The sequence below is a fragment of the Musca autumnalis genome, unplaced genomic scaffold (assembly GCF_047663935.1).
Source record: "Musca autumnalis isolate F117 unplaced genomic scaffold, ASM4766393v1 scaffold_1, whole genome shotgun sequence".
Lineage (NCBI taxonomy): Eukaryota > Metazoa > Arthropoda > Insecta > Diptera > Muscidae > Musca > Musca autumnalis.
This window is the reverse complement of record NW_027411644.1, coordinates 3,039,013-3,054,878: the sequence shown is the minus strand read 5'-3', so window position 1 is coordinate 3,054,878 and position 15,866 is coordinate 3,039,013. Positions and strand designations below refer to the sequence as shown.

The 15,866-nt window shown below is 36.1% G+C and overlaps 2 protein-coding genes across 2 annotated transcripts in view; one reads left to right on the top strand and one right to left on the bottom strand.

Moving 5' to 3' along the window:
* Positions 1–408: 408 nt before the first annotated feature.
* LOC141391066 (uncharacterized) lies at positions 409–1,194 on the bottom strand. The gene has a single exon (XM_073963987.1). It carries the CDS (start codon positions 1,192–1,194, stop codon positions 409–411), a length of 786 nt encoding a protein of 261 aa, XP_073820088.1.
* Positions 1,195–9,784: 8,590 nt separating this feature from the next.
* The window catches only part of nAChRalpha1 (nicotinic acetylcholine receptor alpha1), a 126,165-nt gene continuing 120,083 nt past the window's right edge, over positions 9,785–15,866 (top strand). The window contains exon 1 of the mRNA XM_073958643.1: positions 9,785–10,589. The gene's annotated coding sequence lies outside the window, so the exon portion shown is untranslated. The remainder of the gene's footprint in view (positions 10,590–15,866) is intronic.

Below are 15,866 nucleotides of genomic sequence, written 5' to 3'. Positions count from 1 at the left end.
TAATGATTCGCAAAGTGTTAATATGTTCTGCACATGATCTGCCAGGACGGAAACCAGCTTCGAGCTTTCTCGCTTCGTAGCATTATCTCAAGGTGGCCATGAGTTTTACAACCGTTTAGTAAGGTAATGTCTCTCCAATTTTTGCACCCCTTCAAGTCGCCTTTTTTGGGGATCATTATTATGACACATTTTTTCCATGAATTTGGTATTTGTTCTGAGACCCATGCATTGCGTACTACAAGTGTTAGGGCTTCTGCTAATTTTTAAGAAGTTCAACCGGTACCGGAACCGTTGGTGGTTGCGTTGAAATGTCGCGTCTTTAGTTTCGTCTTGAAAGTGTTGAGCGTACAGTATGTTCGCTTTAGGGGAGTGTCGCTTGATTTTCCACAAAGAATTCGCGCCATCGATTTAGCTGCTCGGTTGGTGTAGTAAGCTCAGCTCCATTTTTGTCTTTGATTGTTGTTGTGCTCGTAATGTGATATCTACGTAGACTTGGCGCATGCTACCAACATTTGATGCATGCTCTGCTTCATCTGCGATGTTGTTGTAGTAAATTTTTCTGTCGATACGAGTGAGATACTTAAAGTTTGCTGCTGATCTTCTGTATTCCGCGTTCACTGCAGCCTTTTCAGTGGGAGTGCGAGCGACTTCCATTCTATTCTTCAGAATTTTGAGGTTTGTTATTTCTGACCATGTTGACTCTCTTATCCATGGTTTCCTGCGTTCTACACCTTGTCCAAGGATGGTTTGAGCACTTTGTTTACATGATTGTGCAATGGAATCCCATGATGTCGCTACGCTATTTACATCACCAATGTTTAATCTCATGGCTGAGTTGTATGCTTCCGGCCTGGCTTGGTTCTGCAATCTGACTATATTGTATTTGGAAGTTGCCTTTTTCCTTTTAATTGCAGCGGGTCGTAGTCTGAAAGTTCCAACTAGTAGCTGATGGTCGCTATCAATGTCAGCACCTCGCTTTGCCTTACCATCTATTAAGGAGCCCACGATGAGTTTACTGGTTATGATGTGATCAATTTGGTTTCGGGTTCTACCGTCCGGGGAATGCCACGTATATTTGTGTATATCTTTGTGAATAAAGCTTGTGCCTCCAATGAATAGACTATGTCTTGCACAGAAGTCATCGAGCCGGTCTCCGTTCTCGTTTCTGATGTTGCCTAGGCCATTTTGTCCCATGTCCGCTTCAATGTTGGTGTTATTGTTTCCAACCTTTGCATTGTAATCGCCAATGTAAATGTAATATATCTCCGTATTCGCGATAGTTTTTAAATCCCTGTTTTCGCACATTTTAAACAGGCGTATCGCTCTATTTTTTTTTTTTTTTGAAGATTTTCGATTTTTGAGGGGTATCATATCCGCCGATCTAGTGGATGGATTTATATACGCCGTGGCTTACTAGATTCGGAATGCAAAAACTAAATTCACGAGGGTTTCCACGGAAATCGTATGACAGTTGTAAAGTTTGAACCAAAAAATAGGCTTTTTTGAAAAATGTACGCACAAAATTTTCTACTTTGGGAGTGGATTGCGGCGATCCTACGAAGGTTACAGTCTCGAGCTATACATGCAAAAATGCTTAGTCGCAAGTACTACAATCACATATAAAGCTTTTATATAAATCCGGATGCGCGTCCCGATTAGAGCAACAATTCAAAAACCCAATTTTTCAGTCTTCAAAATGTCACCATCCGTTTGAGGTAGATACAGTGAATATATTAAAAAATAATACATTAGAAACCTCATATCTGAAGGGTATTCTTTAACTTCTTCTTTGAGCATTAAGTCCTACATTATGTTGTAAAGCCACTAATTGGAAATTAACACAGCAAAAATCGTTTTCCATATCCCACTCTAGTACAGTTAAATGTGACTACATGTGGGAAACAATTGCAGCTGTGTGGAAATAAAGTCCGACCTGAAAAAAAAAAAATCGTAAATGAATGCGATTGTTAGAGTTGGCATTGCCAACTAAAAAATCCGTTGCATTGAATTCCTAATTGCAATTTCGCAATAAATTCAGTATATATGGAACGGAAAATTTAGGGTAGAGACATAGTCAGATTGCCACACAAGATACACCTGATGAGCGCTTCTCACCAAAGTGATGAATCAGCTCGTCTCGAAAGAGAAAAATAACAAAAATCGTTTCCATTGATCCATTTTTCCTAATTTTTTACATTAATAAGGCCACAGCTCCGCTCAAAATATTTTTTTAAAAACTCCCTTGTGAATCGTGCTAAAACTCTTGATTTTACAGAACTTCGACTAGGCTTTGCCGAGTGGTTTCATTCACCACCGAAATAGAAAGAATTTTTGGGAAACATTTGCTGTGCGAAATGATCAATGCCACACTCACACACACACAACAACCCTATCAACATCAGCATACTTGGAAATACTACGGTTGATATTTTCAACCACCAAACGAATCATTCATTGAATCGTTCAAGTGTCATGCACTTTTTCGTTTTCTATCTGTTGTTGTGGAATTGAGAACTTTTCGCTGTTCGTTTTATTCGCACTTACGAATGTAAACAAAACGAAAAAAAACAACGAGTTCGGTCAACGTGGGTTATGTTTCGTTTTGTATGGTTCCTATGGAAAATACGAAACGAAACCATTGGAAATGTTTCATAAAGTATTTTTACGTTCGCTGGTTACTAGAGCTTTGTTCCTTTACTGTTTTAATGGTAAGAGTGTTAAAAGAGAAAAGTGTCAAAATTGCTCTAAATTGGTCTCTCGTGAACATTTTTAGCGGAAAAGTGGTAAATCTGGCAGCAATGTCAAAAAGAAACATAAAAAATCAATTTTCGTCTTTTATTTCACAGTTTTTTATTTAGTTTTGTCAGCGTTCGACTTTTTCTTCTGGGTTTTGTCTATTTCTTTCTTCATTGTGAAATAATCGTCAAACAAAAGTCGAAAAATCAGTTCTGCCATTTTTTACCTGCAGAAATTTGTCTGGTAGCCTGTGGTAGAAGAGAAAGGCATATGTGCTCTCTCTCCTATCTAACTCTCTTAAAAATTGCTGCCAGTTTTACCACTTTTTGGGGTTAAGGAACGCTTTGCAGGTTAAAAATGGTAGTAAATGGTAAAAATGGTAACCTCAGGTAAGTAAAGGAACACAGCTTAGTACTTTTGGTCGACTCTGAAAATTTATGGAGGCTTAACCATCTATTAAGTACCATTTAATGATAATCTGTATTCATTTCTTTGGTAAATATTTTTAATATTGTCAGTTAATCTGCTAATACATGTATAATTGGCCTTAAATAGCCTTCTTTGTACTGAATGTGAAATAAATTGAAAATAGCTTTCGGTGTACTAAAAAGTTGAAAAGCACTCCATTAGTCAGTGAATCAGAAATACAATATTTAACGTCGGTATCCTATTGGGATACTTCTACTTTACGGCTACCCGCGTTATCTTCTTCTAACACTGCACTGTAGGCAATTTGCACTGTTTTTGAGGCAAACATGAATAATGGCAGAGTAAAATGTTTTTCACTTTTTAAATTATTTATATTGGAAAGTAAGATAAAACAAAAATTTCTGCATTTATAACGGTATTAAGTAACTACGTAAGACTCTCAGGGCAGCAGCGATTTAAATAGAAAATATTTTGTATTAGCCGCTCAAGGAGAGAATTGTTTTGTTAACGGGTTGTGGCTAACATCTAGGAATTCGAAGTGGATGCATTTTGGGTTTGCCAAATTTAAAAGATCTACCTTACAGCTATATATTCATATCAACAGACAGACGGGCGGGGCAGAATGGGCATAGAGACATAAGAAGAAAAGGGAAATTACACTGCGCAACAAGGTTTTGGGGATGAAAGTATATTATAATTTATAATTATTCAACAAACATCCCAGATGGGACAAGGAGACTTCTCTCATATCAATGAGTGCACTCCGATTCATATTAGCTCAATTATATGGGACCTACTCTTTATTGCCGAGTCCAAACGGGGTGTCCTAAGATACCACTTGTAGAGAAGTTTTACATGGCTGAAATAGTCAGGAAATGTTGCCAACATCGCTGAGGGGTATTTTGCCACCGTTGAAAATTTGATGTTGCCTGGTCTGGGAATCGAACCCATGACCTTTAACGTGCAAGGCGGGTGTGCATACTATTGCACCACGGAGGCACCCAATGAGTACATTAAGAAACATATATTCTCTTTATGGACATTCATCCCCAAAAGAAATGGAGTTTGGGTTCAGACCAGAATAGACCCCTTTAGTTTTTGGCGATGATCGTGAAATATTTAGGGGGTGAAATGAATCAAAAACAATTTTGTAGCAGCTCTGTAGGATGCAATGGTAGTCTGATCGGTGCGAAATTGTATGTTACGACAGAGAAGTAGCTTGGAATTTAACGCGATGATCAGGTAATATTTAGCGAGTTAAATGGACCAGAACTTTTGTGTGTGAAAATTGGTGAAGTTTTTAGTGAAATGAGCATATCTTTAACGCTTGACCTTCCTATTGATGCTAATAATGTTGATGTACGTGGTCAGATAACAGAGTTACAGCCTAGTATATGCAGGGATCCCTCAGTTTTAATTGTGGGTAATGTAACCTTAATAACGCTACAGATCGCAGTTATAGTTCAATACTGACAAATGTTTATCCGAGATAATAGTTTTGGTCAAGGATAGTGCCAATAATTGTTGATAATGATCGGATAGTATTTAGCGTGTAAAATTGTCCATAACTTTTGTGGGAAAATATCCAAATTTAATTTTCAATCAGTAATTTAAATTCTGGGGGCATATTCGGACAACTTACAAAACTAAACTTGAAAACCAACTCTTAACCTCTCACTTGATGCAAACTATATCAATGTAGCAGTTAAATGAAGGAATTACTGTCCAACATCACGGTGCGCCTGAACCAACTTTATATGGAAGGTGCTTACACTTGAGAGGTTTTTTACAGACTCTGAATCTACAATGTTCATAGATGAAAAAAAAACAAAAAAAAAACGACGAATGGATTTTTGAATAAATCGCGTTCAAAGTTCAAATTTGTATGTTGTTTTTAGGTTTTCACGATTTTGCTTGGAAACCGCAAGTCCTATTGAAATGGGTTGTAGCTGTGAAAATTCTCTACAAGATTGACCACGATATTTTCGTAGGTTTTACCATTATTGATATAGGAGTTCAAATTGGGACAATGCACTGACTGTATCACATCCTTATAAAACAATGTCATGTACGCTGCGCCCTAACTAACTTTAAATGAAAACCGCTTACATCTGTGGAAGTTTTTGAAGATTCTGAAACAGCAAGAAAAATCCAAAAACAAAATAAATCGCTGGAGGAATTTTTAAATAAATCGCGGTGAAAGTTCTGTCAAAAATCTTGTTTGTTTGGCTAGGTTTACGACCTTTAAGACGTTTGTAATATACGTAAGAAATGTATGTCAGATACGTCATAATTGCAGACAGACCCTCTCTGGGTGGGCCTTAACTAACTTTAAGTGGAAGGTGCTTACACCTGGGACGTTTTTGTAGATTCTGAATCTACAATGATCATAGATGAGAAAAATCAAAAAAATCAAAAAATCAACAAAGGGATTTTGAAATAAATCGCGGTCAAAGGTCACATTTTAAGGGTTTTTTAGGTTTTTAGGATTTTGCATGGAATCCGCAAGCCCAATTGAAATGGGATTAAACAAATGTTGTAGAGAATTTTCACTGCTACAACATTTTCTTTAGCCCCATTTCGATTGGACTTGCGGTTTCCAAGCAAAATCCTGAAACCCTAAAAACCGTTGTGTGTGAACTTTGATCGCGATTAATTTAAAAAAGCGCTCCGGCGATTGGTATGAATCAACCACTATAATTTAGCCATTTAGCCATAACAATAGCTTATTCGGAAGATATTATTCACCTCTTTAATAGGAAAAGGGATCAATAGAAATCCGTAGCGAAAAAAGAAGATATGCCCGTTTAAATTTGAAAATGTAAGAAACCCAGATTTTCACTACTTTTACCATTATAAAATAATAAAACGAAGTGTCCCAACCGAACCAAAAGTATTTTCGTTGTCCATGGACGCCAACACGATAGAATTTTGTAACAGAACGCTTGAATATTTTTCTGGTCAACTTTTGTAGCACAATGACATTTATCGATATTTGCCGACAAACGTACACTTTATCAAGGCCGAAACTGCCTGAAGGAGCATTCCAATAATTTCGATGTACTAGAGAGTTCTTAATTATTGTGTTGGCTACAATTTTGGTCTTTATGTTGGGTCGCAAATCTCAATGGTTTGGCTGTTATACGCCAAAATATCCAAAAAACGCCAATAAAAAACTTGAAGTCAAAATCGGGAGGCTCGATTTTCGCGGTAGACATATGGTCCAGTAGACTTTTTTGCTCAGTTCAATCCCAGGAATCAGAAACGCGAAGGGCCCATTAAGGTTTTTTTCCTTTTTTTTCCTTAATGAAAATAATGTGTAACGTGTCGCAATCATACATACACATACATACATATATTCCCACAACATCCCCGAAGGAACAAGGGAAACTTCGCAATCATATAAATAAATTCCGCGGAAACTAGTGCCCAGGGGAAGTGGTGTAGGGTATCACATGGTCGGCCCCGTCCGACTATAGCCTTCTTTTACTTGTTCGTTATAAATAGGGATCATACTTACACGATTTATTTGGTCCTTTTAAACAAATAATGTTTATAAAGACCTATTCTTGAATCAACATTTTTAACATGTCAATGTTTATACAAATCTTTTCGCGGATCAAAATTTTAGTTCGTTATAACCGTTTTTTCGTTTTAATCGCGTTGATTGGGTTCAAATGAATAAAATAAGTAAAATAAGAATAAGGGGTAGAAACAACAAAATTTGTTCGTTATTTCTGGCGTTCGTTATAAACGTGTTCGTCTGTAAAATTCTTATTTCAGCTTACTTGTAAATATTAAAATATGTTAATATGTTGTGCTCAGAAGCAGGCCTGTAAATACTAACAAATTATAAGAAATTCTACTAGCGGGTTGAACTTTTTTGTTCCTTATAATCGTGGTCGTTTTGGGAAGTTGGATGTGTGTGCAAATCTTAAGTAAAATTCTATGCGAACAAAAAAGTTTGTTCGTTATAAACGTAGTTTCTTTTATCCGATGTTCGCTTTAACCGAATTTTACTACAGATTTCTTTGTTTTAGTCCACTTTTGTACATAAAAAAAAATGTATAAAAAGCCCATACATGCCAAATTACCTATAGTGCTGTGTTGTACTTTTTGTGTAGTTTGTATTGTAGTTTAAATGTTTTTGGAATAAAACTCTCGGTGGACAAATATCCACAACTGTAAAAAACAAATTGAATTTGAAAAAATTTGAAAAGGAAAAGGTTCGATGACAGAGCATATATGTCTGATGAACCGCTACCAACAACGGCGAAACCGGTCACAAAATGGTGGTTGTGTCGGTTCGAATCTTTGGCTTTCGTTTTTCACTTGCAAATCATCGGTCATTATGCTCGACTGCAACGAGAAGTTAATTAAAATTAATATTAGAAAATGATATTCGCCCTAATAGGCAAATTTTCAATAAATGAAATTTGTATATCAAAGCAGATATTTTCATCTTTTATGTCTGATTACGTTATTGTTCGTAGTGGAAATGGTAACTGTGGCTAAATCCGCAGAACATATAACCCAAATCAATTTTTATTTTTTTTCGGTTTTTGATCGATAGAACGATATCGGGTCAGCTATTGTTCGGAACGAAACTCTCTGAAAATTTGGCCATGGGTCTCTAAGAAATGTTGCTATGTGGAACCGATATTATATTTTATATAACCATGTGGAAAGGTGGAAAAATTACGGAAACATTGATTCACTTTCGATCAATCGCAATTTTGCGGGAAACTCCAAAACCCTAACTTTTATCCAAATATCGTCTTTTCAAAAAATTAATAATTTGTATTTAGTTTTTTGTTTTTAGTTTTTTTTAAGATACGAAATTGAGGTAGTAACTCATCGACATGTTTGTTACTTAAAATGTTCGTTACAGTGTTGTCCTAAAAATTAGATCAACTAACAATTGAAAAAGTGCTATTTTTTGTGTGTACAAATTAATGCACATATTCCATATATTTAAGATAATATTTAATGAAACACTACAACGACAACCAAATTATTAAAGTTTTGTTTTTTATTTTAAGATCAATGTGATGTGGATTGGATATGACACTTGACAACCTGCGAATGGAATGACAATAATTAAAGTGTGGATAAACGAACTGGCCACTGAAAGCAATGCAAATGAAAAATGTGGATTTTCATTTGTTTCACGTGTGCATGTCAGTGTATGTGTGTGTGTGTGGTTGTAAGTGTTTGTTTTCAACATGGAATTGTGGTTTTCCTATCAGACATTCAAATGTTTTGTCGTTGTTAGCCGTTGTGTTTATTAATAACACATGCATACCACACACATATTTACAAGTATGTGCAAATGTACAAGTAACATACATTCATATGTACCTAGATACATACATACCTTCGTAGAAATAATATTCATTCATTCGTTCATTCACAAAGTCAGTAAACGGACGGACAAACGAAGAACGCACGAACATGGTAACCAAAAACAAACAAAAACAACATTCCATAACCTGAACTGAACAACACATCGAGTCGAAAAAGTCAGCGGCGGTCTCTTGTCTTTGTACCACGCAAAAGTTTACTAAAAACCATAATTATCTATACACACACACATACAGACATATACTGTCGTCCTTTGTTGTTTAGATGTTGAATCTGTTTGTACGTCTGTGTGTATCCTCATTGGCCGCTCCAAAGTCTTGAAATGACGTACATACACACATACATAACTACGACCAAAACAAGAATTAAAAAACGATACGGGGGGTGATAGTTTTATCGATGGCATTCATGTCTGCTGAGGAATTCGCAATGTTCTTCATTGACTTCGTGCGCTTTACTGCTCGTCAAGTGAGCGAATGAGTTCTAACTCACATGTACAGCATCCACGCCCAGTATGTAAATTATTAGCTGGGCTAACAAAAGCAGAACAAGCGACAGCAGAGTGTGGCTGTGCATGTTACTAATTTTGTTGGTAATGATGTCGTCTCTGCTCTGTAATCACCCGGAGTAATACAGACCACCAGAAAGAAAGATGGAGTAGAGAAGTGAAAGCAATGTGTAACTACTCCAAACAAAGGAAACTATGGGATCAAAAGCACAAAAAGAGTCAAACGAATTCGGAGCATAGCGCACTCCAAAGAGCGAGGCAAATCCGTGAGAAAAGTCTCCAACATTGGCCAGCAAGTGTGTCGTTGAATCCGAACAAAACAAAGGGATATTCGACTTTTGTATATATGAGGAAAAACGCCCTAATTCACTGACTTACATATTTTGGGATTTGACAGAATCATTCTCTTCGTAATTCGAGTTGGCGAAGATAGATCAGGATCACTGTGGAAGATTTCACCCAAATGTAGACCGATTAAGTGATGGATACACTAACGGGGAAACCAATTAATTGGTTGAACTGTCTATTTGGCTGCTGTAAGTAAAATACCGTAAACAAACAGAGAACCCCACAGGACAGTTGTCGACACGACAAAGAGAAGGCGCATCAGAGCATCCTGGTAAAAGTGTGCGCACAGCTTCCATTTGGGTGCGTTTCCATCTTCTGCGGAGAGAGAGATACATCCGTTCAGAGAGTGTTATGCTCTCTTGTAGCTGGTGTAGAGTGTAGTTTGTAGTCGAATGATTTTCACTGAAGTGTTTTGTCGTGAAGCCGTTTGTGCTCCATACGCAAGCTGGCAGTAGTTGCCTCAGAGCCCGCGGGTTGAAGAAATCGTTTTGGTTAAACTTTGCGTGTACCAAGTGTGTCGTTGAAGTAGATTTTTATAATTGTAATTGATGAAGAAGAAAAAATAAATATACAAATTTATATACACATAAATATATGTATAAAACGAGTTTCAAGTCTTACAACAACAACAACACGCTATTTTCTATAACAACAAATTAAAAAAAATATATACATATATAATCCCGACTTGAAAAATCGAATTAAAAATAAATTGTAACGAATGAAAAGAGAAAAAATTAAATGTAAAACGGAATCCTTTTCGAGTGAATTGAATAGAAAGAAAACCCATGCAAAGAAGAAGTGTACAATCAAAGCTGTCAGTTAGTCAGACAGACAGTCAGTCAATCCGTGTGTTAAATGTGTGCATAGCCCAAGTGAAATAAGTGGAAGACGAGAAAAACGAAATATACATACGACGATTTTGTGAAAGTCCTCGTTTTGGGGTGTGAAACATTCAGTATTAACTGAAACGAACCACAACAGCAGCAGAACCAGAGTCAGAGTCAGCATCACCACCAGCAGCAACAACAACAACAACATCATAGAAAATTTTGACAATTACTGCCGTTGGATTACTAAAAATCTATACAAATTAATACACTACAAAATCTACCAATCTACTAACAATAACAACAACAACAAATATTAAATAGCAACAGAAAAATAAAACACAAAATCAAATTCCACCACTCGCCGAACCAATGTATGTACACACATGATACCCCCAGTGATTCTCATAATTTTTCCATTTGGTTTCCATTCCTTTTATTTTCGTTTTTCTTCCAAAAGAGGTCCAAGAAAGACAAAGAAAAAATACAACATACACTGTGAAGGATAAATGTGTAAGAAACAAAAAATAAGTGGAAATTGTAATGGGTTGGGTAATATGACGCACGTTAGCCATAGCCATAGCCTTTGGAGAATTGTTGCTTTTTCGCCGTCCACAGACACGACGAAGAGCTAAACAACAAAGTACAGACCAGACCTTTTCGCAAAATTTAGAAATTCCATTTATAAAAACACATTTCTTTTGGCAATTTTCATTCTTTGAAGCAGGGAAGCAGGTAATTTTCGATTTTTTTTTCTGGAGCTTTGGCAAGACATGAACTTTAACGACTAGTCTTGACCCCATCATTTCCACTTCCCGACACCAGGATTTTTTCGTTTTTTTTTTCTACGGGTATTTCCATGGTCCCAGTGGTATGTGGTGATTCCGAAACTCTGTTGAAGTTGTTATTTTTCGTTTTCCTTCTTTTGTATTTCGTTTATTGACTGTTTTGTTTTCGTGTTGTCCATTCAATACGTCAGACAGTCAGGCATCCATTTCGTTAGGCACGCAGCACTTGGTTGGTAATAATAGTGTCGATTTCCATTGTTAGCTATTCGCATGGCCAAAGGTATTCACACAACATCCCAAAACAATTGTAAGCATCCGTTCAGCCCTACCCTCCCCACTCCACCCCATCACAATGTATCGATTGTTGTTTGTGACTGAAAATGTGGCTAGTTCTTCGTTGTTCTTATTTGTTTGTGTGTGTGTGTATTAATGTGTATATGCACACACATATAAGGTAATGTGTATGTGGCTAAGGGTCTATGTGTGTGTACACTTATCCTTACAACGGCGGCAGCTGTGACGACGACGACGATAACAACAATATAAACGTCATAAAGAGTATGCTTTTGTTTTGGCCACCATGCCCACCATGTCGGTATGCGTGTGTTCGTGCGTCTCCGATGCCTGTTGTTTCTATACTCGATTCGTTTTGTATTTTGTGTTGATTGTTTACAGTTTCTCTTCATTTTTAAGAATACATTCGGCTGTTGAAACTCACAAAAAGGAGCTCTTGAAGCGTTCCTTTTGCTTTTGTTCCACGATGATGAAAAGGCCACCGAATGTCACATGTTTCCTCGGGAACTATTCAAAGTGTAGCAATCTGTGTGTAGATATTTTAACTCTTTTTCGAATAAAGCCCACTCTGTTTCTGGCTCAAAAGGTTAACATCGAAAACACTTGTGAAAGTCGTAACACAATCGTCAGTCGATTAAAATCGTAATCATTCCCCAGTTTGGGTCAATCACACAACAATGCGTACCGTTTGGACTTGCTCAACCGAAAAAAAAATGTCTCTGCTTTCTGGCCATGGTATTGAATTATGTTTTTGAATGGAATTTTCCTTTGTACGCAAAGGTTATTATATCACCTTTTTCTCTAATTATTCTCGAATTGGTATACGCCAATGGATGTTAGCTAAGATTCTCACAGAATCTTTGATTTGCAAATGCATTAAGAAAATTTAAACAGCAAATAATAATTTATCCGGAGTGATTGAAAAGAAAATCTCTTTTTTTGTTGTTTTGTGGTACGAACTCTGATAAAATGAGAACGAATTTTTTTATATGTATGTATATACATACATACATATGTTCCACGGTAACATATCTACTAGTATATGTCTAAAGGGTCGTCATAACACGATATGTCAATCTTTAAGGAAATCGAATGATGCGTAAGCAAACCGACAAAACAAAAAATAAAGAACCGCTAATAGATATATTTCGAAAAAAAAATATATCGCGGCTAAAACACTGTGATTCGTGTTTGCTTTTTTCTATAACGTTTAGTTTTGATTAACTGGAGAAACCTAAATGAAATTTATACAAGAAATTATAAATTTATACCTGAAATATCTCCCCATATGGTATACCATTTTCCACATCTCGACGAGATAAAGCGGTTTAGCGGCATTTGTCCGTCCATCCATTAATAATTGAAATAAAACTCCAGGCCACAACTATGAACCGGCATTCACGGAGTTTCAAATTTTTATACCCTCCATCATAGTATGGAGGGTAACACATCGAACTAATCATTTGCGACCATGTAAAGTATAAAATTCTAAGACGATGTAGCCATGTCCGTCTGTTGTAGTCACTCTAGCGTTCGCCATAATTGAGCTAGAACGCTATATTTCGTTTATAGGCAGGTCAAGTTCGAATATGGGCTATATCGGAACACTTTTTGGTATAGCCTCCATATAAGGGAACCTTCCGATTTTCGGTATTTTGTGGGTTTTAACTACATTTTTTGACCAAACTACCTGTAATTTCTCGTTTAAAAACCATTAGCATAGGTCCATGTTTAGGTATTGCTTCCCGATTTTCACTTTGATATAGCCCCATATAAGGTTCCCTACCGATTGAATACATTTTGTATGCTATTTTAACTTATTTAGGTATCAGTGGTCACAACATCCGCATAAAATTGCGCACAGGAAAGAAAATAATTATTCCGTTTTAGTTCAGAATATTTTATGGTGAGGGTATTAAAAGTTCGGCCCGGCCGCTTTTTTACTTGTTACTATCTATTCTCCTCCTCCTCGTATAATATATACGAGTATAAAAATTCTTCAAGAATGTAATGGTGTTCGAAATTAAACTCCTTCTGTAGATTCTTTAATTTGAGAATATGTCGTAGGCTATTTTTAATTCAGAAAACTAAAGGGGAGGGAGACCTCCCCCACACAGGGTTTTAACAAAACGCTAAATGTCAGTGAACAATGGACGTATTGACATTAATGGGTGTTTTGGAAGAAGATTATTGCGATCGCATCCAATTTTTGAAAAATTTGTACTTGGATATAAGATTTGTAAATTTAGTTCGAAGTATAATTATTTTTTAAGTTTTTGCCTTTTTAGGGGCGAAGACCATTATTTGTGAGATTTTAATTAATTTAATTAATCGAGCTTTATGGCCTAAGGAGATTACATTGAAAAATTGATATCTAGCGAAGTCCTACACACACATCAACCACTATGCGACGATCGTTTCGTTAGCTGGTTAGGCTAACATCCTCAGGCATATTAGATGTTGTTGTTGCTAGACAATTTTCGCCATTTGGAGCCCCTATTTATACATCCAACAAAGATGTAAATACATTAAGATTGGAAAACTCAATTGTTAACATTTGTCAATAGATGGAGTTAAGATCTGTTGTTACGATATCATAACAACATTATGTTAAGTAGTTAATGTTTAAGGCCATACAGGATAAAAATGGTGCAATAATCCAATACTTTAAGAGCTCAGTTCTACTTAACTAAACTCATAGAATATATCAGTATTTTATTTTAGTCAGATATATGTGATAGTCTTGAAGTTATGGCCAATTGTAATAATTGCAAAAAGTTGCTGAATTGTTCCATGAAAATTTTTTTCATGTTTTTGGCAGTTTGTGTCACATGGAACACGTTTCGTCACATTTCAACCAAAACACTTTTTATCAATCGTGTTCCACCTCCCTTATATGAATAGCTACTGTGGATTTGAAAAATCAGGATTTTAAATGAAACATTTATTTTTCTCATATAAATACAGTAAGGAACATTATTATAGGTTTCCTTAACATTTATTTAAGGCATTGCCTCCACTTGTCACTATTTTTTTGTGGTAAACATTTTGATCGGACAAAACGGATTGTTTTTTTTGCATATCTAAGGTAACATAAAACATTTAAACGCGTTTTTCTTATAATACCATTTTTGTAGTCGGTGTCCACACTAGCTTCAAGTCGAATGAATGTTTTTGTGGTATATTTTGTGGACTTACATCAAAATTTTGTCTTTAAACTAGGGGTTTTTTGTTTAAATGATTGATACATTTTAGTTTTCATATAACAATACAATAATACAATACACGTGATAGCGACAAACGCCGCAAAAATCCCAGACGGGACAAGGGAGACTTCTCTCATATCAATGAGTGCACCCCGATTCATATAAGCTCAATGATATGGGATCTACTGTTTATCGCCGAGTCCGAAATTTTCAGTCTAATGTCGGCTTGTATTTTCTCAGTATTTCAGCCATGAAAAACTTCACTAAAAAGTGGTATCGTAAAAGACGCCGTTCGGGCACGGCGGTAAGAAGTAGTAGGAGAGAAGTCCCTCTTTTCCTTTCTTGGGGGGTGGTGTATGTATTCAACTTTTATCCGTTTACTCAATGCCAAATAGTACTAAATGTAGTACCATTTAATACTTTTCGTGTATATTTGTACACATTTCCAAATCACCTCATTACATAAACAAAATATCTCAACCGATGTTAGCGTAACAATTTTGAAGATTTTAACTTTATTCGTTCTCATAATACCAAAGGTACACTCTTAGTACATTTTAGTACTTGTCGTAAACTTATTGTTCCATTTTTCAAAAACGTTTTAATACATCTATCTGGCACTTCGTCCGTGTCCAATTTTTCGATCAGAATTCGAGCTCTACTCGTTCACCAAATACGAAAGGTACAATTTTAATACTTTTCTCTTACGAACACACCTACACTTCAATAGGAACCTTCACTCAGAATTTCAAGATTCTGGATTTAGCCGTTTCGCCACGACGTTGATAACCAGTAAGTCACTCAAATGGTACAAATTTTAGTACATTTATGTACTTTTCCTAACCTTTCTACTATGGATTTTGAAAAACCCATCCAAATCGACCACCTACGTCTGACTAAAAAAGTGAAAATTACATTAGTTTATAAAATTTATTGTTTTCTTAAAATGTCAAGAAAAGTATTATAAAAATATTTTGATTGCTTGTAACCATATTTTATTTATCTTTTATATTTTATGCGAATTGTCGTAGTTTGGTGTGTGAAAAATAATAAGGACACTTCATGGCATCTTTTAATAAGGACCAAACTTGAAAGAAATTAATGCAGGTTTTTACTAAAGAATGGTAGATAAAGTGTTTCAGTATCATTTGTAGACGATCCTTTGTTTTCTGAAACGGAAGCGCATCGTCTGGGCATCGAGCCGACCAAATTTTGGCACTTCCCTACTGGTATCGCGCCCTACGCAACCTGTATAAGTTGCCAAAGGTCGCCATAATTTGATGAACACTTTCCCCTGCTTGATTTTTTAACTTCATTCCACAACATTTTTCAATCGGGTTCAAATCAAGGGATTGTATGGGCC